At 38.7% G+C, this 21810-nt stretch overlaps 1 protein-coding gene across 1 annotated transcript in view; it reads left to right on the top strand.

The window, feature by feature from the left end:
- CFAP43 (cilia and flagella associated protein 43) overlaps window positions 1–21810 on the top strand; it is a 107135-nt gene that overhangs the window by 78541 nt on the left and 6784 nt on the right. The window contains exons 24-33 of the mRNA XM_073904229.1: window positions 96–185; window positions 480–560; window positions 1184–1309; window positions 8573–8692; window positions 11588–11695; window positions 13912–13998; window positions 15235–15323; window positions 17319–17532; window positions 18652–18764; window positions 19761–19920. Coding sequence (XP_073760330.1) covers window positions 96–185; window positions 480–560; window positions 1184–1309; window positions 8573–8692; window positions 11588–11695; window positions 13912–13998; window positions 15235–15323; window positions 17319–17532; window positions 18652–18764; window positions 19761–19920 — 1188 coding nt within the window. The remainder of the gene's footprint in view (window positions 1–95; window positions 186–479; window positions 561–1183; window positions 1310–8572; window positions 8693–11587; window positions 11696–13911; window positions 13999–15234; window positions 15324–17318; window positions 17533–18651; window positions 18765–19760; window positions 19921–21810) is intronic.

Genomic DNA, 21810 nt, shown 5'->3' on the forward strand with positions numbered 1-21810 from the left:
CTCGATAACTTCTAACCTCCTCCCTGGTGTGTGGAAGGAAGGTTTGGTGTAAATTGTGTAAGAACAACAGCAGGAAACTACATTTTCTCTTTCAGATTACAGCTCAGAAAATGCTTAATCCATGGCTGAAAGCCAAAGCAGAATTGACCGCAGCCCGTGAAATGGAGCGATGGCTTTTGACACGGGTATGCAGTTTTGCTCAAACGTTCCTAAGACCCTCTTTCCTAGGTATATTTGTTCCTAATTTGATTGAATAGTCTTGTATTTTACTCCACTATAGAAACACATCAGGGCATTTGTCATGGTCAGAGGTCCCTGGAATCTCAGGGGCCTCCTTCTCCTCTTCCCTTCATGCCACTCGCCACCCTCCCCAATTCTAAATGCCGTCATTCTAACATGGGGTGGGAGGCTGACTCTGGTCCTACCAGAGGGCCAGGTCTTTGTCTTAGCTACCCTCCCTGACCCTGGCTCTTTTCCAGGGCCCTGACACAAGGCACCGAGGCCTGATGGACATGATGGGAGGAGTTCTGGAAGTCAAGAAGGAAGATATTTTGAGAATGGTGAGATTTCTGGACATTCTTATGGAAGATGGAATGGGGTAGAGAGAGCTACTCAAATTTGATCGTTTTTGTCTATACTGACCTGAATTTTAGAAATTCTACAGCAACAAATATATAACCTCCCAGTACCTCATAAATATACCACATTAGGCAAATAAGAAATTTGAAACTGCAGACTTGCCTCCGCATCTTACATAAAGCAAACAAAAGAACAAAAACAAGCAAACGTAGAGGTTTTGGTCTGGATAGAAAGCAATGATAATGTTGCATCTGTAATTCTCTGGATATAACATGAAACATTCCCTTTGATATGTGCCTTAGGTGTCCCTGGAGCCCAGGTGTAGTTCTAGCTATGAAGATATCGACATACATCTCTGAACCTGTCACCTAAGAGTCTCTATATGTCCCAAATTGCCCACTCTCGCTTATGTTCACAGAAAAGCAGTTGTAACTTTTTTCATGTACTTTCTTCAAAGGGTCAGGCCATTGTCTTGCCAATGTGAAGAACTATATCCCTTGAAAGGGCTCTTTTTTTTTTTTAACTGTAATGACAATTCTGATCTTTTACTGTACTGCTATATTTATGTTTGAGCCATGGTGTATGCTTTCCTTTTTATCTTCAGGTGATTCCTCAACCTGCTTTCATGGTAAAACCTGATGCTCTATGGTCTGAAGAGGAGAGGAAACAATTCAAAGACTATGAGAAGAAAGTCAAAGAGTTAAATGAAGAAAGAGATAAGTATAGAAAGGTCAGAAGAGCAAAGAATTAATATACCCTACCATGGTTTTGTTCCAGTATGTTTTCAAATTAAGTGTTCTTTATTCTCTCAGTAGTTGTTAGTAGCTTAAGGATACTGTTTCAGCTTAAATTCTCAAGAGAATTTGGGGAAGTGGGTAGAGATAAATTTGAAGAGTTAACACAATTTAAAACAAAAAGAATGTATTGCAATTTTTTTTAAAGTTCTTGTTGATTTCAATATTTCCCAGATTGTTAAAGTTCATTTGGTCCTCCATTCTTTCTTCAAATGTTTAATGAACATCTATGAGAGTATGTTCTAGGCACTGCTCTGTATCTTCCACATCTGTTTGAGTTCAGTCATAACTCTTGCTTGATTTCCTCTCAACCTCAAGAAAAGGATCTGACAGAAGAATGACACAATCAGCAGCACATACTTTACAGTTCTAACTTGAGATATTTGCAAAGCAGTTCTCCCACTGATATCTCCTTGCATCTCAAAGAAACATTCCCACATTAAAATTGCTTACAGTTCACAGACCTGTGCCCCTGAAACAAATAATACATTATATGTTAATTTGAAAAAAAGAAAAAAGAAAATTGTTTACAATTATAATAGAGATATAAAAATGGATGGTGTACAACCAAATAAAAAGTATCTATTCCGGGGGCGCCTGGGTGGCTCAGTCAGTTAAGCAGCTGCCTTCAGCTCAGGTCATGATCCTGGGATCCTGGGATCAAACTCCACGTCCGGCTCCCTGCTCAGCGGAGAGCCTGCTTCTCCCTCTCCCTCTGCCTGCCACTCTGCCTACTTGTGCTATCTATCTGTTGAATAAATAAATAAAATCTTTTTAAAAAGTATCTATTCCACTATGAAGAAGGTAAAATCATGGCATTATTTGAGGCAGGGCAGTTTGTCAGCTTTATAGTGGCTGTATCTCATGAGCAACTTCTTTGGACCTATTGATAACCTGTTCCCATTTTTATTCACAGCAGTCCTCTAACAGTGCCCTCACATTTCATCCTAAGATAGTATTTCCCAAAAAGCCAAAATGAGCAGTCTTGAATGCAGTGAAAATTTCAAGCAGTTAGGGAGTATAGATGCCTAAGGTGGCAGCATTTATTTCATGATCTCATATTGTGAAATAGTCTGCTGCCAACACCCTCACCTCCCTGCTCCTTGGTCAAATTCAGCGGGTAAAAGCCAGCCATGGCTAAAGCCAGTACTCAGCCTTCTCTGCACCTGCACTACACACCACGATGTGGGTAAAGAAAAAAATACTAACTGATTTCCCTCCAATGACCTTACTCTTTATTGGGTCTTCAGAGCTGTTCGGTGATGCTATTCCATTTCCCCACCCCTAGCTGACTCCATACCACCTGAGGATCTTGTCAAGAATATTTTATTTGATTCTGTCATTTTGAGGAAATGGAAGCATCCTGAGATTTCTAACAAGCAGCCTGGTGGTGTGGCTTGCTGCTGGTCAGAGGAGAACGCTTTAAGTAGCAAGATCCTAGAGGAGCACGTCCCACATTCTCCTCTGTCTCCAAACTTCCAACACCTGACCCCCTTGGCTCACTCGCCTCATTTTCTATTTCACTGGGAGGGGAGAAGCAACTAGAAGAGATTTTCCTTACTCTTCCACTCCCACATCTACCTCCCACCTGCACAGAATCCATAGACTCTCCCTTTCTCTTTCTTAGGGATGAAATGACCTTGCACCTGCCCAAGGCTGGTCCTCCACTTGTGCACCTGATCCCATCCCATCTTACCATTCGGGCAATTTGCCCCTTTTTCTCACATCAGTTTTTCCCTCCAACATAGACATATGTTGTAATATTATACATTGGATACATCTCTCATTGTATAGAAAAGAGAATAAGAAAGAAAAAGAGACTCCTTTGAAGAGGATTCTGGAATTCTTTCTACTATCCTTATGACTTTTGAGTTAGTCTGAATTTATTTCAAAGTAAGTTAAAAGGGTAAAAAAAGTCCCTGGACCCAACTTTCCTCTCAATCCACTGCCCAGTATCTCCTCAGAAAACCCCTAGAAAAATCTGTCTTCACTGTCTCCAATTTCTCTTTTCTCAGTCTATTGGGAAAACCTTTATATTATGGAAAATGTCAAACATATGAAAACATAGAGAAATAGTATAATGACCCCCCTCATCCAGCTTCAACAATTATCAAGTCATGGCAAATCTTATTTCATTGTATGTCTCTACCAATTTTCCCAATACTAGATTATTTTTTGCCAATTTTTATTTTAGGATTATTCAAATGTACAGAAACGTTGCATGAGAAGTACAGTCTATATACCATATACCTGTGTCAATAGTGCATGCATGTTCTGTATATCTAGTATACCTGTACCATATACCTTAACCCACCAGCTTTTAATATTGCCACAGTTTTTTGTATTTTGTATTTTTCTCCTGAATTATATATGTGTGTGTGTGTGTGTGTATACTGTTCTTATCAGTTTAATATCTGATATTTATCCAATTCCAATTCAACATACCCTAAGGTTCTTCTCTCTTTCTCTAATTTAGCATGTAGATCTCCTTTCTCAGGGCAAGCTCTAGTTCCCCAAATATAAGTATATTTATTCATTTGCTCAGTCCTACAATATACATATAATGTCTCTACCAAAAGCAAAACTTCTTGGTAGGTTTTAAGATTTCCTTGCACCTCTTTTTGTTCTTAGGATATATCTCATGGAGGGCAGACTACCTGCACATTATATTCAGAATTTATTGGGACTAATCCTTTTTTCCCCTTCTGTGTGGATAACATTATCAACTTGATATAAAGTTCTTCATGCAGCGCTGTTCTTATTTCAGGGGGAAGAGGCCAGTGCGTCTTCTGATTTCATGATTTTCTTTTGTTTCTGCAGGACCCTTAATCTTCACTTCTTCCTTTCTTCTTTCCTTTCACCCAAGTCTCCAAGAGGCCCCTCCCTCTTCCACGCTGCCTCACTCTCCCCAGAAGCAGCACTGCCTGAGACTGCACCTCCAGTCCCTTTGTTATGATTTTCCAGAAGCTTCTCTTTGGGCACTGCAACAACTCCCACCCTACTCCAAACACAAGCATCTCTTACCTGATTTATGGCATTGGTTTCTCTGCCCTCCTGGTCCCCTGATCTGTACCCCTCCCATTTTACCTCCCACCACTCTCCCGGAACCTCCTTGGTGTTCCTCAAAGATACCCAGCACACTCTTGACGCCAGCACCCACAGCTCATTCTTGCCATGGGCCCTTGACATGCTGTGGCTGTTACCGGGGGTGCTTTCACCCTATTTAGCCATACGGCTTGCTGCCTCACCTCTTTTGGATCTCTACTCGGTTGTCATCTCATCTTCCTACATAACATGGCAAACTCCCTCCCCACCAGCCCCTCTCTATCCGCCCCCCCTCCGCTTCGTTGTTCTCCAGAGTGCTCATCCCCACCTGGCCTACATCATCCATACTTGTTTACACGTTACCTGAATCCTCTAATAGAATGTAACATGAGGGAAGAGATTTGGTCTGTTTTGTTCATTACTATATTCCACGTTTTGAGAACTGTGCTTGACCCGTAATAAGCACTCAATAAATATTTCCTGAATGAATAGATAAATTTATTGACAGCTATTATGTGCCAGGCACTCTCCTAGGGCCTGGTATTCTGCAGATGAAAGGCTACCACCTTCACCCTTAAGAGCCTAGTCTGGTCAACTACAACAATACCTTCTTAAATTGCAGGCCATGTTTTTGTCCGGGGCTGGGAGAAATTCTTGGTCTGATGGATTCTGCATTGTTCATCCTTACCCTCCTATTTAGTCTCCCACCTTTCATCTCCCCTGCTTCTCATTTTGCAGCATCTGATACAGTTTTGGTTAAAATTAGATTTTCCCAGGAATGTTTGAGGAAAAGTGACACCCAATTCTTTAACAAATATTCCTTTGGTTCCCACTATGTGCTGGTCACTGTGTCGGGTCCCAAGGAACACTTGCTGAATAGACAGACACAGCCCTGGCCCCTCCCGGTGTTCACTGCCTTGGGGGGGAGGAGTTACACATTAACTGGACATTCACAGAGTAGTTATTTAACTGCAGTATGACGAATCAGGATGGACAAGTTCAGGTGTCACTTATGACAGTAAACACAGAGACACTGACGTAGATTGGGGCCACAGGTACTCACTAGGTCCCCTTTTCAGGCTGGCATGCCCATCCCCTTATGGCTGTGCATGTCTCATACCTGAGACCTTTGGTGCCTTGTCCTTGGCTCATCAAGGGGGCATCCCTTGTTACAGCATACAAGGCTATACCACTGCCCCTATCCAGAAAAGCCTGTGACTGACTGATGAGATGGGGATACAAAAGTCCCGCCCAGTTGGCCCAAATTGGGACAGCTCAGCAGAGCCTCTCCATTACCCTTATACCCTGGGAATCAGGAGAAGACTGGGCCACCTAAGAGCACATTGTTGCTCAGCTCCTGCCCCTTCCCTCCCTGCTTCCCTTCCCCATTTTACAAGTGTCTCTGAAAAAGCACTCCCTCCAAAAATTGCATACACTGGAATCCTGTTCCAGGCTTTGCTTCTAAGACTCAAGGTAGTGCCTAAGACAGGACCCAAGGCAGGCTTACTTGAGAAAGTGGCTTTTATGCTCAAGTTGGAAGAATGAGAAAAATGACAGGTTGAAGAGCAGGGAATGGAGATCAGACAGATAGAAAAGCATATGAGAAGGGCCTGCAGTGAGAAGAATGTGGGACATTTGAAGCACAGAGCAAAAGGCTGTTCTAACACTAAAAGAGTTCCTTTCAGACTGGAGAGAAGGGTGGGCTTCAGACCCTTGGACAATCTGATCCCAGCAGGCTGAGCCTTTGGTCATTTGCCAGGTGATGGTGCTTCCATTGTCCAGGAACACATGGCTTTGATACACAACTACTGGGCCCACAGTCCATGGGATTTTTTTCCATTTCTATGAGATTGTGTCATAAACAATGGCAAGCAAACTGACCCTGAAGTGTGCTTTTCCTGTATTTGTTTTATTTTAGTATTTCATCATTGCTTAATTAGGTTTATTTGGGTGGTGTTTCTCCTTGTGTCAAGTGCCTCTACATTTTGCTAAACTCTCTTCATCACCTTCCCAGAATTAGTCTCTCTCTTCATTAAACCAGCATAGACAGAACTTGGCTTTTTCTTTAACTTAAGAGAGAGAGAGAGAGAGAGCACACACACATGCATACACACACTCCTGTGCAAGAGGGGTCGGGGAGGGGCAAAGGGAAAAGGAGAAAGAGAATCTTAAGCAGGCTCCATACCCAGCACGGAGCCCGATGCAGGGCTGTCTCATGACCCTGAGATCATGACCTGAGCCAAAATCAAGAGCTGGACACTTTAATGATGTACAAATGTTGGCTAATTGGACAAAACAATAAAAATAAATAAATTTTTTTTAAAAAGGAGCTGGACACTTAACCAACTAAGCCACCCAGGTACCCCATAACTTAGCTTTTTAAAGTAAATTTAAAATAATAATTCTATTATTACCATCAATTTATTCAACTAAGGATTATCAATGGATGCTAAAACTGGTGGATGAAAGTTTGATGAGGAACAAGATTTTTACATGGTTTTTAAGTATCTTCCCACAAATTAATTAATTACAAATGGAAAAACAGTAACTGTACAATAAAGAAACTGGCAGACACTACTTAACCAAGTGATCACAATTAACATCACCAATGATGAAACAAACCCACATCACATCTCTTCATGTGGTACGCTGAGAAGGGTACAACATGATTCATGTGGTGTTCCTGTTAGTAATGTACCACCTGTTTTAAGCATGAGAAAACATCAGACAGAGCTAAACTCAGTGACAGTCTACAAAATGACTCACCTATATTTGAGTGTCTGCAGTTTATTATCAAATGATCATGAAAAAGATAGAGCTAAGGAGAGAGAAAGAGAAGAGATTGAGCTAGTAATAAATCAAATGGGGCAGAACATTAGCAATAGATTAATATGATAAAAAGTATATGGGAATTCTGGGGCACCTGGGTGGCTCCATTGTTAAGCATCTGCCTTTGGCTCAGGTCATGATCCCAGGGTCCTGGGATCGAGCCCCGCATGGGGCTCCCTGCTCTGCAGGAAGCCTGCTTCTCCCTCTCCCACTCCCCCTGCTGTGTTCCGTCTCTTGCTGTGTCTCTCTCTGTCAAATAAATAAATAAAATCTTAAAAAAAAAAGTATATGGGAATTCTTTGTACTATTCTTATAACTTTTCTGTAAATTTAAAGTTATATCAAAATCTTAAAGTTACAAAAACTTTTAAAGATAAAAATTATTTGTAATGGTATATCTAGGATTGATCTGCTGATACTTCTTTAAAAATAAAAATTTATAGGGGCTCTGGCTCAGTCAGTTAAGCATGCGACTCTTGGTTTCAGCTCAGGTCATGATCTCATGGGTTGTGAGATTGAGCCCTCATCAGGCCCTGTGAACAGCAAGGCATCTGCTTGAGATTCTCTCCCTCTGCCCTTCCCCACTCATGTGCATGGTTGTGTGCACACACACTCTCTCTCTCAAATGAATCTTTTAAAAAATAAATATAAATTTATAGCTTTCTACTTACCTACTGTGTGTTTAGCTCTAAGTCCTTATAGAATTTCAAAAAAGTAGGGGGAGAGAGGGTAGGTGGGACATTTTCCCCCTGTTGTAGCTACTCAGCTACATAATTGTTGGAGAGACAACAAATACAGAAAACAAAAGAGAGTATAATTATATATGTTATATCTCCAACTGTCTATATCTATCTATATTTCTATCTCTGTCTCTACCTCTATATCTATATACTTAGTCTTTATTTCCTTAAAATCTAAAAAATTCCATGAAGATATATCATGGCTTAAAAAAAAAAAAAATCAAGATTTTTTAGGGCCAGATTGTATACCTGGAAATTTCTGTCTTATAGAGAGAGAGTCAGAATTTCCCAGAAAGATTTGCTGAGATTTGTCTTACTAGGCCTATCTCTGCCTGCACCATTAGCCATGATCAGTTATTTCCTTTTTTTTTTCCCAATGTAATCTCTTTAAAGCAAAAATCTCAGACTCACAATATATTAAACAGATCCAGGTGGAACATCTCTGGTTGAAGAGGGTGGAGGGCCCAGGACACTTCACAAGGTCTGTCCTCCCCCTGCGCCCCTCCCTTACAGCACAATGTGAACACCCCTTCCTTGGAGCATTTGATGCTCCTAGACGTTAACTTTGTTATCGACTTCCTTCCAGTCATTAGAAGCAGAAATGAAGAAACTTCAAAACTCCATTCAAGAAAGCACACAGAATTTTGATGAACATTTGAAAAGACTCTTTGAAAGGAGAGTGAAGGCAGAGATGGTTGTCAACCAGGTAAGTAGAAGCTTTATTTACAAGGCCTTTTCTTTTTAAGGAGCCTCAGGGGCCTCTGTTCTTAGAAAAAAGACCAACACCCTTTCTGGCACCATGGTCCTGCTTGTGCTGGCCTGGTTCCTGCTCCAGCCTCACCTCTGCCACCCTCCCGCTCACTGCCATGCTTCCTGCTCTGGTGCCTTGAGCTCACCTCGGTGCCCCTTCCTCCCAGCTCTGCCTCCTGGCCCCTATCTACTCAGCTACATATGTCAGGTCCCAGCTTACAAGCCAGTTCCTCAGACTAGGCTAGAGCCTCCTAGTATATGCTCTGTTCTTTTACTGAATTTTAATTTATATGAGATTACTTTTTAATGCTCCTAAAACTATAAGTCTGTCTGATTCATCCCTGTATCTCCAGAAACTAGCAAAGGGCTGGATCATACTATGTGTTAAATGAATGAATAATCCACCTGCCCCAAAAGATCCGATGAAAAATCTGGCTTAATTTGACTCAGCAGTAAGAATATAAATGACACGGGGCGCCTGGGTGGCTCAGTCGGTTAAGCGACTTGCCTTCGGCTCAGGTCATGATCCTGGAGTCCTGGGATCCTGCATCAGGCTCCCTGCTCAGTGGGGAGTCTGCTTCTCCCTCTGCCCCTCCCCCTCTCATGTGCTCTCTCTCTCTCTCTCATTCTCTCTCTCAAATAAATAAATAAAATCTTAAAAAAAAAAAAGAATGTAAGTGACGTGTACAGTAACTAGAAGCAAGAAGACCAGGCAGTGAAGCCTTTAAATTCTGAGGAAAAATTATGCCTAACATGGGACTCTATACCTGGTCAAACTATCAGTTGAGTGTAAGGGAAAATAATGATATGTTGAGAAATACAAGATCTCAAAAATTTATATGTATCTTCCAAAGCAAGGGGGTCAGCCAAAAAAGATGAGAGAAGATAAGGGAACATCTAGGAGGTTGTCTCTGTCCTCTGGGTCCCAACAGGAATGGTACACTGAAAGGGTTACACTTAAGAGGGTGTAATGCCAGGACTCTTTATGGAGGTATAGTCAGGGTTAAGGGGAAACAGCAAGGAATGGTGAAAAACTAAGAGAAGTAGCAGGAATGTTACTGTCTAGTAACATCACTAGAGCTAAAGAGGCAAAGGAAGGGAGCTGCTACCAGGACCCAGCAAGACCTGTAGCCTTGAGAGAGAGGCTGCTCTTTGGGAGTCTTGGCCACAGACAGGACATAACCACTGGCCCAGCAGGGAGAGAGTGTGTATATGGTGGTTGGGTTGGGGGACACTGGGAATAAATGCCCCAGCACTAGTCCATAAGAGCCGCATTAATCATAATGCCCCCAAAGTGGAAACAATCCAAATGTCCAACAACTACATATAGATAAATAAAATATGGTTTATCCATATAATGGAATATTATTTGGCAATAGAAGGTTCTAATACATGGTACAACATGGATGAACTTGACTTGTATGAAATTAATGACTTGTATGAAATATATCTTAATAAAGCTGTTATTTTAAAAAGATAAGCTCAGAACATCTTTTCATACAAGATAATGAGGAAACTGTCAAAGACTACCAGGTAATATCCAAAGGACTCAGGGGCCAAATTTAAAAGCTCCCCTAAAGGGAATAATTTAAGATTCAACAATGATAATCATTGAAATTAACTGAAACCCACCAAAGTTGTTTAAATTTGTGAATTTGTGATATTTTAAAAAGAAAAATGCCTATTGTTCACCTTCAGAGAATAACAACCAATTCATTATGTGGAAACTGATAAAGAGAATGCACTGAGTATTGATTCCACCTTCCTATATGAATTGTACCACTAGTTAACTACATTTCAGATAAGGAGAAGCATCTGTTTATAAAAGAATTTTAATTAATAAGTGAAAAAGGAACGATAGTAATAGACTATCACCATCTTGCAACTCCCCATAGATTAACAGGTTGGGGCATGGAGTGTCTACCATTACTAACATCACAAAAATGCAGATATCCTAATATTATGTGTGTCCCGATCAAAGAACATAGTATCACTTACGGTATTGCCAAAGGGATCAAACATGTGTCTGACAAAGCCTCTGATCAGCTGCCATTTTTCAGGAAGTACATGACATGAAGGATACTGATGAACGCACTATAAGTATGCAGATAGCAAAACCCAGACCAGGAAAAATTATAAGAAAATGTGAAGAAAGGAAAGGGGTGGAAGGGAAACTGTGGATTATAAGATTTTTAAAATGTGACAATTTTTAAAATGGACAGGAGATGCTGTAGTGCCTAGAGAGATATACCTGGGTGATAAAACCATAAAGAAACACAAGAGAGGGCGCCTGGGTGGCTCAGTTAACCAACTGCCTTCGGCTCAGGTCATGATCCTGGAGTCCCGGGATTGAGTACCGCATCGGGCTCCCTGCTCAGCTCTGACCCTCTTCCCTCTCGTGCTCTCTATCTCATTCTCTCTCTCAAATAAATAAATAAAATCTTTAAAAAAAAAAAAAAAAGAAACACAAGAGAGTGATTACTCTGAATGTCAGGAAAGTAATTATTACCAGGGTTGAGATTGTGAAAGGGACACATGGAAGGGGCTTCTGGGATGGGAAAGTTCTATTTCCTGAACCGTGTGGTGATCGCAAGTGTGTTTTACCTTTATAATAACTCATTAAACTATACATGGTCTTGTGTATTTTTCTCTATGTATGTTTTATCTTACAGTGAAAAGATGAAAAGGTAAAATAACTGAGTAGTTAGTGCCACAGTCTATATTCCCTTTTTCTTAAAAAGAATTTCTCTTATTTGTATGTCATAAACCTGCTTGATGAGTGTCAAGTCTATGACCCTTTCTCAAATAGATGTAGTGATCATTTTCCCAACCTTTTTAAATATTTCTACAGGAGGAATTGAAAATAAATAATCTTGTCTTTTCTTTACTGTTGGATGAAGAAATAAGCTCCAGAGAAGCATTCTTAAACAACTACCTTACAAGGAAGCAGGAGGAGAAAGTAAGAATGATATCTGATATCTTGAGTAAAAGGATTTTCTGACAGACGTGCTCCTTGTTTAACAAGCTCTCAGGGGCATCTGGGTGGCTCAGTCGGTTAAGCATGGGCCTTTAGCTCAGGTCATGATCCCAGGGTCCTGGGATCGAGCCCCACGTCAAGCCTCACATCGGGCCAAGCTCAGCACAGGGTCTACTTGTCCCTCTCCCTTCCCCCCTCCCCCTGCTCATGCTCTCTCTCCTTTCACATTCCTTTCAGCTGTGTGTGTTCCTTGGCTCCCTGTCAGGGACTTGGCTCCAGGGTCAGGTTGAAAGCACCCGCTCTTATCTGTTAATGAAGTTATGAGATTCTGTATCTGCAATCATTTAGTCAAAAGAACCATGTGACTTTCATATGACATATGGTTTATAAAATGAGACAATATAGCTTCATGGTTGAAAGGACCCACTTTTAACCACCGACTGGCTGTGACAATGTGGGACCTTGGACAAGACGTATAAGCTTTTAAGCTACTTGCAAGCTCTTCTCTGTGAATATTGTTCTCTCTGGATCATTTGGAACCCTAAGTTTTACTAAACATGTAAGTAATGTGGTAGCTTATAGAATGAAAACCTGTCATAGTCTGGAAAACTCTAATAAATAGTGTGAATAGATATGTTCCACTAAAGACACAATGAATGCAAAATGCTGGTCACAGAATAATTTTCAAAAGATGTCAGCTTTTATTAGTGGTATTAACATTTATGAATGAATGATTTAATATCATATATATATCATATATATGACATAGGAACTTAGTTTTTGCTAAAAGTCCATTAAATAGCATATGCAAACACCTTCTGAATGCAGGCCTAACTCATAACAATGCTGCAAGGTACTGGATTTCTTTTTTTTTTCTTCCATCAGCACATTTAATTTTTTTTTCTTAAGGTACTGGATTTCTTTCACAGGTGAGGAGACCATCTCAGAGACACTAGTAAACATGCCTGAGTTACCCATCAGAAAGTAAAACAGCAGGAATTAGAACTGTGAAAATAGATGAAGACCATTCAAATGAGAATAAGTGGACTATTTATTCAGAACTTGATATAGTAAGAGATCAGCCACCATCACTTGTGTTTGGTGGACACTCAAAGGCAGGCAGGTGGATGGGAAAGCTTTATAATGGAAAGAAGAGAGGTTCAGGTGTACCCTGATTAGAAGTTGTTGGCATGGGGGAAGGGGGTGCCTAGGTGGCTCAGTCTGCCTTTGGCTCAGGTTGTGATCCCCGGATCCTGGAATCAAGCCCCATGGGGCTCCCTGCTCAGCTGGGAGTTTGCTTCTTCCTCTCCCTCTGCTTCCCCTGCCCTTCCCCCCGCTCCACTCATGCTCATTTGCTCTCTGTCTCTGAAATAAATAAATAAAATCTTAAAAAAGTAAAAAAAAAAGTTGTTGGTATTGGGAAGCCAGTGGCAAGTTAATTAGAAGACAGGCAACCTATATGATTAATTTGGGGAGCATATTCAGTTTTCTTTGTTTGGTCCTAAACTGGAAATGGTGGCAAAAATTAGGAAAGCTGAAAGTTACTGATCAAATCATGACAGTCTGGAACTGATCATTGCTGAGGATATGGTTTTGTTTCCCGGCTAGTTGCTACAGGGGTTGTGGGTCAGAATTCTATTTGTATATGTCGTCTGGCATTGTCTGTTTATATATATTCAGTCTCTCAGAAGCCAAGCCCATGTGAATCCCAAGCTTGTGCAATTTCATCATTATCATACTTCCCTGTTCCACAGTCACTTACACACTCACACAGCTGGCTGTACTTTGAAACAGGTGATTAGGGGCGCCTGGGTGGCTCAGTCATTAAGCGTCTGCCTTCAGCTCAGGTCATGATCCTAGGGTCCTGGGATCCAGCCCCGCATCGGGCTCCCTGCTCAGCGGGAAGCCTGCTTCTCCCTCTCCCACTCCCCCTGCTTGTGTTCCCTCTCTCGATGTGTCTCTTTCTGTCAAATAAATAAATAAAATCTTTAAAAAAAAAAAAAAGAAATAGGTGATTAGATGTTTTTTCTTTCAAAGTCTCCAACTGATTTACTTTCTGCTGTAAATGTTATCTCTAATGGATATTTCACTGATACATTTATCTTGTACTAGGAAATTTCTTATTTTTAGTATCCCCAATATGTTTGTTTATCCTGAAAAAACTCAGTTTCAATTGTCTATTCTTGATGTTATTATAGAACCAGACTTCAGAGGCCATCCAGAAAGCCAGAGAAGACCTTGACGTGTACAAGGAACACTATGACAACTTGTTGGCAGAAGACAAAGTGAGAGCTATTGTCTTATCCACTCACCAATGCAATTGAGTTGCTGCTTAGATTTGGGGAAGATTTAAAAGGATATAATTTAATTTCCTCATAGATTTTCTCCTGCTACAATTCTCAGTTATCAGTGAACTTCATTCTGAGCCATTGTATATTTCTGATAACCACTGTGTAAAATAAATTTTTGTAACTTCTCTGGTTTAAATTTCTCTTGTACAAAAAAAGAGAGATCACCTAGATCTTAGGGCTTCTCAAACTTTAAGTTGCAGTCCCCACTAGTTGGTCATGAAATCAATTTAGTAGGCTATGACCACAATTTTTTTAAATTTAATTCCAGTATAATTAATGTATAGTATTATATTAGTTTCAGATGTACAATATAATGATTCAACAATTCTATATCTTACTCGGTTCTATATATTATGTATAGATCATGATAAGTGTATTCTTTATCCCTATCACCTATTTCACCTAATACCCCCACTCCACCTCCCCTGTGGTAACCATCAGTTTGTTCTCTATAGTTAAGAGTATGGTTTTTTGTGTATCTCTTTTTCTCTTTGTTCATCTGTTTTGTTTCTTAAATTCCATTTATAAGTGAATTTTTGTGGTATTTGTCTTTCTCTGACTAACCTACTTCACCTAACATTATACCCTCTAGGTCTATCCATGTTGTTGCAAATGACAAGATTTCATTCTTCCATAATATATATATAATATTTATCCATCCATCTATTGATGGGCTCTTGTGTTGCTTCCAAACTTTGGCTATTGTAAATAATGCTGCAGTAAACATAGGGGTGCATATATCTTTTTGAATTAGTGTTTTCATATTCTTTGGGTAAATACCCAGTAGAGGAATTATTGGATCATATGTATGACCAGTAGTTTTATAAAGGAAAAGAATAGGATAGAAAAAACATAAAGAACAGAATAAAATAGAATACCTTGCATATTTTACTGGTAAATATTATTTTGTGAAAATTTCAGTTCTGAATGATTTCTAGAACCTTATATGAAATAACATTTGTAATTCACAGAGGTACTTCCTATTCGAATTAAATCTTTGAGAAATTCTTGCATAGCAAGTGTCACCCTCAAATAAGTCTACTTTATAAACCAAATTTTCATGGATTTTTAAAATCAAAGTAATTCAACCCTATATTTTGAAAAATATTGTCAACAAAAAAAGGGCTTCTGAAAAAAGTTGCAATCAAGCAGTAATATCTCTGTCCTTAGGTTCTGGATCGCAGCTTTAGAAAAGAATTTTCTGAAATTCCCAGTCATCAGGTGGATATACTCTACAAACTTTTTAAGCGCCGACCAAGGTTTGTTTCTCCTTTGCTATCATTTTTCTGAGGAAAAAAGGTCATAAATGAAGAGGAGTGTTGTTAGATTTCAGCTTTTTCAATCCCAGCTAGATAGAAATATTCAGTGTAACATCTTTTATGTGAAAATGTTCAAGTGTCTTTATCATAACTCAGGGTTTTTTTTAGATTATTCTTACATCTTAAGGTAAGCAATGAAGAAAAATGATTTCGTTATTTAAAAAGTTAAGTATCTAAGCAAGCATTGTGCTAGCATAGTCCTATGAAAGTAGTTCCTCTTAAGATAGTGGTAGTATACGGATCTATAATTTTTCCCAAGATGTGTTCTAGCGAATATGAGGCCCTTGTTGTATGAATTGGAATTACACGTAAAAGGCTTTCAGAACAACATATGTTTGGGAAAATCCTGGGTTAAAAGAAAAAGTTAAACAGTTTATTAAAGAACTTCTCAGAACCTGTTTTAGGCCTTTGGTATAAAAAATAGAGGGGTGCCTGGATGGCTCCGTCGGTTAAGCGTCCGACTCTTGATTTCGGCCCAGGTCATGATCTCAGGGTCGGGTGATTGAGCCCCAAGTCAGGTTCAGCACTGAGCGTAGAGCCTGCTTAAGACTCCCTCTCTTGGGGCGCCTCGGTGGCTCAGTAGTTAAGCGTCTGCCTTCGGCTCAGGTCATGACCCCAGGGTCATGGGATTGAACCCCACATCGGGCTCCCTGCTCAGGGGGAGTCTGCTTCTTCCTCTCCCACTCCCCCTGCTTGTGTTCCCTCTCTAGCTGTCTCTCTGTCAGGTAAATAAAATCATAAAAAAAAAAAGATTCTGTTTCTCCCTCTCCCTCTACCTCTCCCCTCCCCCCACTCATATGCACGTGCATGCTCTCTCTAAAAAAAAAAAAAAAAAAAAAATAGAGTAACCAGTATTTTCCAAACTTATTTGGCCAGTCAGAGCATCTCATATGATTGTGTTCAAGACAAAGTTTGGAAAATGCCAGTATAAATGATTGAAAATAACCATTATCAAAAATGGTTCGAAAATAATCAGGGTTTTATACTGAGAGTAGCATTAGAATTCATTTCACAGATTTCTAAATTTTTCATACTCAGATTTCCATAATTTTCAATCAAAGGTAAGCTAGAAATCATGGAATTTGTTACAACTGTATAGGCACATATTTGAGATACAAACTCATTCTCTCACTTTTAACAGGTTACACACAACCCAGGAAATTCAGCCTAGAACATGCCTCATATCTTGGTTTCCCTATTTTTAAAGGAGTGAGTCATAATAAGTCTTGTGAAGAAAGAAGCAACACCTTCCACACATTGGGAGGCAGCAGTGGAAAGAGCATAAGCCTTCATGTCAAACAGAATTAGCTTTAAATCCTAACTCTACCATCTATCAGACCTGTGGTCTTGGACCAGTAGCTTCTCTCAGACTTTCTTCATCTAGAGAAAGAGGATAGCAATAGTAACTTCACAGCGCATTGTAAAGCATCTAGATAGTGTCTGGTACAAATCTTTGTACGTTTCTTCCCTTCCCAGCCACAGCCCAGGGAAACAGAACTAATCCATTAATGTAGATTTTAAAAGGTGCTTCTCCAGTTCAGTTTATATCAGAAATATTCCAGGCTACTCATTTGTAAAAAGGATACTGTCAGAGGATATGTGGGACATAACCAGGGAATAGCCATACTCCTCTTGGGCATTTACTTGCCTGCTTAAAATACACAGAAGGGAGACTTTAGTACAGGTAAAGCTGCCAGTGCTGACAACAGTTAGGGACATCAGTAGGCCAGCCAAGGTCATGCCTGGGCATCCAGGGAGTATGGAAGAAGGTCAAAATGGGTGCTTTTCTCTTTGGAATAATCCACCCACCAGCCTCCACTTGCCAAAAGAAAGTGTCATGCAATGTTGTACTGATGCTAGGGGTTGTATAATTTAACATTGATTTCTTGTGTGTGAGAATGTGAAAGGTTGATGGGTTTTTCTTGGCAATACCAGGATTCACAAACAGAAAATGCACTCAGATACCGCCAATATTGTGCCTTTTGGAGAGCGACCAGAATCTGGGAAATTGAATAAGGATGGCTTTGTCCAGTTAATGAAAGCCATGGATGACTTGGACAATATTAGTAACATGCCAGAAGGCTTGGATCCCTCGGTCTGGGATCATTTCTGCATGACCAGACGAGCAAAAGTGGAAAATGAACAGAAAGTATATAATAACATTTTATTTTATTCCATTTCAATTTAATTTCATTTCACTTAGTGTACTAATATCAAATATATAGTTTATAGTGACCAGTGCTTCCAGAAATGCTATTTAGGTTTTCCTGCTAAGGTAGTAGTTAGTAACATTAGTAATAATAATGATGAGATAATATTAACCTTAATGGCATTGAGGGCTAAGCATAGGTCTATACTTCTAAGCCCATGCTGTCCAAAATGGTGGCCCCTAGCCACATGTGGTTATTGTTTACTTGAAATAATGTGGCCAGTCCTGATTGAGACATGTTGTAAGTAGCATGAAAAAGGAAGGGAAAATGTCTCAATTTTTTTTATATTCATTACAGTTGAAATGATGTTTGGGATATATTGTATTAAATAAAATATATTGGTGAAATTAATTTCACCTGTTTCATTTCACATTTTATAATGTGGTTCCTGCAAAATTGAAAGTTAAATATGTGGCTCTCATTAATGGCTCACATTGTATTTCTCTTGGGCAGCACTGTCGTAGACACAACTTCCTTTCTCTCTGCCGCGGTCTGGAGTTGTCCTCAACCCTTTTTGCATAGATTAGAATTATATTTCACTAGAACCTACTTTATATTTGCTAGACTATTTTTTTAATGTGGCAAAGGTAGCAATTTGAGAATGTATTAATTGAGAAAAGATTCCTTCCTTTTGCTGTTTCTTGACCACCTTCTGCCTCCCCTCCCCATAATTCCCTAAATTCAGTGCCACAAAATCAGACTGGCATATTTTTGCTGAGGAATCTATGATTTTATCATTTTATCTGAGATGATGAGAACAAATTTTAAAATAAGATATATATATAAGGAAAATTACAGTTTATTGCATATTTGATTTTTAGTGAGAAGCAACTTTAATATTTTTCAAAATATTCATGGAATGTACCATGTAAGTTTTAGGTGTCTTATATAACATCATGGCAGGGCTTTAAATTTTTATTAATCTAGAAAAATGGGCTTGTTAATAAGACTTTGTAACTAAGTGAAACATCTATGTTTTCTAAAGTTCTTTAAAATTAGTTTGCTTTTATTTCTAAAGCCCTACATGCTCTAAGATGTTTGTGGTTTGGTTCCTTCAGGTAAAGCAAAAAGCAGCCGGCTTAATGGAAATGATGGCTTTTCTGCGGAGGAGAACAGAGGATGATGATAAGTTGAAACAGGAAATTGAAAAAGTGTTCCATGAACTCATGGTGTAATTTCAACTTTTCATCCATGTTCATTTACACAGAGTCTAAGCTAGGGCTAAGTTAGATTGTGTTGTCATGGGGGGAGAAAGCTTACTCGCTGGTTTACAGGTGGCACAGACTGGTCTCTCTTGCTGGGCTTTATAAATTCTCCTTGAAAAAGTGCATTTTGTTACCAAAGACCTTACTTCAGAATGGAACTTACCTACAGGTTCCATTGCTCTTATTAGAAATAGGCAAGTTTTGGTAAAACCTTTCTATTTTTTAACCTGCTCCTTCCACATAAATACAGTACAAAGAATTTGTTCCTGCTAGTCAGCACCTTTGGGCTCAAGCCACACAAGCAAACTCTGGAAAATTAGGTAGATATCCAAGGAATTCACATGTAGACAACTAACCAGCTAATATCTTTTTCTTTAAGAGAGATTGTATTTTGCTGAGTGGTTGGGATACTGTTCTAAGTCCTTGATTCACTTTTTCCATATTCGCAGCCACTTTGATAAATGCTTCTCTGGTGTTCCCAAATTCATCATGATACATCACCCTAGATCTAGGCTCTAAGGAGGAATGGGACTTAGCCAGAAATAGATATAAGTAGCATATAGATTAAACATTGTTAATAAAATATCAGAAGTTAATACATAAAGTCAGAACTTTAAAAGATGTGTTATTTGGTAGCATCTCAGTTTTTTTCCACTTACAACCAAAATTATATTAATCTTTTCTTAATCATAAAGTAAAACTTTGTGAATGCATTTCTGTCCATGCCATTCTTTGAGCAGCCCAAGTGTAATTCCATATCAATAAGAGGAGGTATCATAGAGACCTCCAAGGAAGCTCATCATCAGGAAAAGATGTTCTGCATTAATCTCAGCAGGTTTTCCTTCAGCTTAAGTTTGAAATTCAGTTGAAAATTGAGTTTGAATTTTATGTTCTCAGATAATAGGTGAAATTTGAAATATAAGTATATTACAACTACTTACTTTGAAGTCTTCTCAATATAGATTGCAGGAAGAGAAAGTGAGGTTCCAGTTGAATTTGACAATCCAAATTCTCCTTAAACAAGGACAAGTGGAGCTGGAAAATTTTCAGTTATTGCTGGAGTATCCTGATGCAATTCTCATCAACAAAAACATAATTGAAGACTTGAATTCTGTGATTCGGGTAATTATCATTTTTTAAGAAGAAAGCCAACAGAATAACCTGCTGTACCAAATTTGTTCATTATGCTCCCATTTCCATGATAAATCATTTTCATTCGGTTAAATCAGTGGTTCCTAACTCTGGCTGTACTTTAGAATCACCTGAAGAACTTCACAAATGTTTCCAGGCCCCACCCCGAGGCATGGTATTTTTTAAAAGCCTCCCAGATGATTCTAAGTTATAAGAAGTCCAGCACTACAAAGTTAAATGTTCATTCTAATATGCCTTCATTTTGTTAAGCTCAGTCTACTCACCTAATGATAATTTTAGATAAGATTAGATCACTGATTTCAGACCTTTCTTATTTTCTAATATAAGCATTTAATGTTATAATTTGTCTCTAAGCATGATTTTAGCAGTATTATGCAAATCTTGATATTTTGTCTTTTCATTTTCTTTCCATTTAAAATATTTTCTAATTTCCCATGTAAATTCTTTTTGACTCATGGGCTATTTAGAAGTGTTATTTAATTTCCAAATATTTGGGGATTTTGTACTATTTGGGAATTTGTGCTAATGTTGCCATACATTTTACTTTTACAAATACTCCAAACCCACAAAACACTGCCATCATTTTGCTTTAGATAATTATCTTTTAGAGTGATGAAAAGTAAGAAGAAAGCATTTTCTATTTCCTTTCATTTTCACTATTTCAAGAAATCATCTTTGTAGGGATTAAAGTGTCTGTCTTATACCATATATCTTCTACTTAAAGAACTTCTTTTAACTGAATTGCAAGTTTGCCTGTATTGAATTCTCTACGTTTTGTCTGAAATTGTCTTTGATTCACCTTCATTGTTGATAGTTTGGTAGGTTCCCTGGATTGGAAGATTTTTTCTCTTTTCCTCATCCTTTTGACTTTAAGGGTGTTCATTTTCTTCTGACTTACAGAGCTTCTGAGAAGAAGTCTACTATGTATTTTTAAATCTTTGTTCCTTCTAATGTAATATGTCTGCCTTTGGGCTTTTCTCTTTATCTTGGTTTTCAGAAGTTTGAATATATGGCTAGGAGTGTGTGTATGAGTATACAATCCTTTTAACATACTGTTGAATTTGGTTTGCTAATATTTTATTGAGGACTTATGCATCTATTTTCATCAGGGATATGGGCCTGTAATTTTCTTCTCTTGGGGTGTCCTTGTCTGGCTTTGGTATCAGGGTAATGCTGGTCTTGTAGAATGAGTTGGGAAGTATTCCCTCCTCTTCTATTTTTTTAAGGAGTTTGAGAAGGATTGGTATTAATTCTTCTTTGAATATTTGGCAGAATTCACCAGTGAAGACTTCTGGTCTTGGGCTTTTTATTTTGTTGGGAGGTTTTTTAATTCTGATTCAATATTTAGTTAGTATAGGTTTATTCAGATTTTCTGTTACTCTTTGAGTTAGTTTTTGTAGTTTGTGTGTTTATAGAATATTTTTCTATTCCATCTAGGTTTATCTAATTTGTCAGCATACAATTGTTATAGTATTCTCTTATGATCTTAAGGTTAGTAGTAATGTCCTTGATTTTAGGTGCTTATAGCTATAAGTTTCCCTATGAATACTGGTTTAGATGTATCTCATAAGTTTTGGTATGTTATGTTTTTACTTTCATTCATTTCAAAGTATTTTCTAGTATCCTTTGTGATTTCTTCTTTGACCTATTATTTTAAAATGTGTCATTTAATTTCTACCTATTTGTGAATATTCCACTTTTCCTTCTGTTACTGATTTCTAGTTTCATTACCTTGTGGTCAGAACATGTATGTATGATTGTATGATTTCAATCTTCTAAAATTTATTAGGATTCATTTTATGACCTATATATGATCTATACTTGAGAATGTTCCATTTGCAATTGCAAAGAATGTGTATT

The sequence above is a fragment of the Callorhinus ursinus genome, unplaced genomic scaffold (assembly GCF_003265705.2).
Source record: "Callorhinus ursinus isolate GAN/ISIS: 27379988/994484 unplaced genomic scaffold, GSC_fseal_2.0 scaffold20, whole genome shotgun sequence".
Lineage (NCBI taxonomy): Eukaryota > Metazoa > Chordata > Mammalia > Carnivora > Otariidae > Callorhinus > Callorhinus ursinus.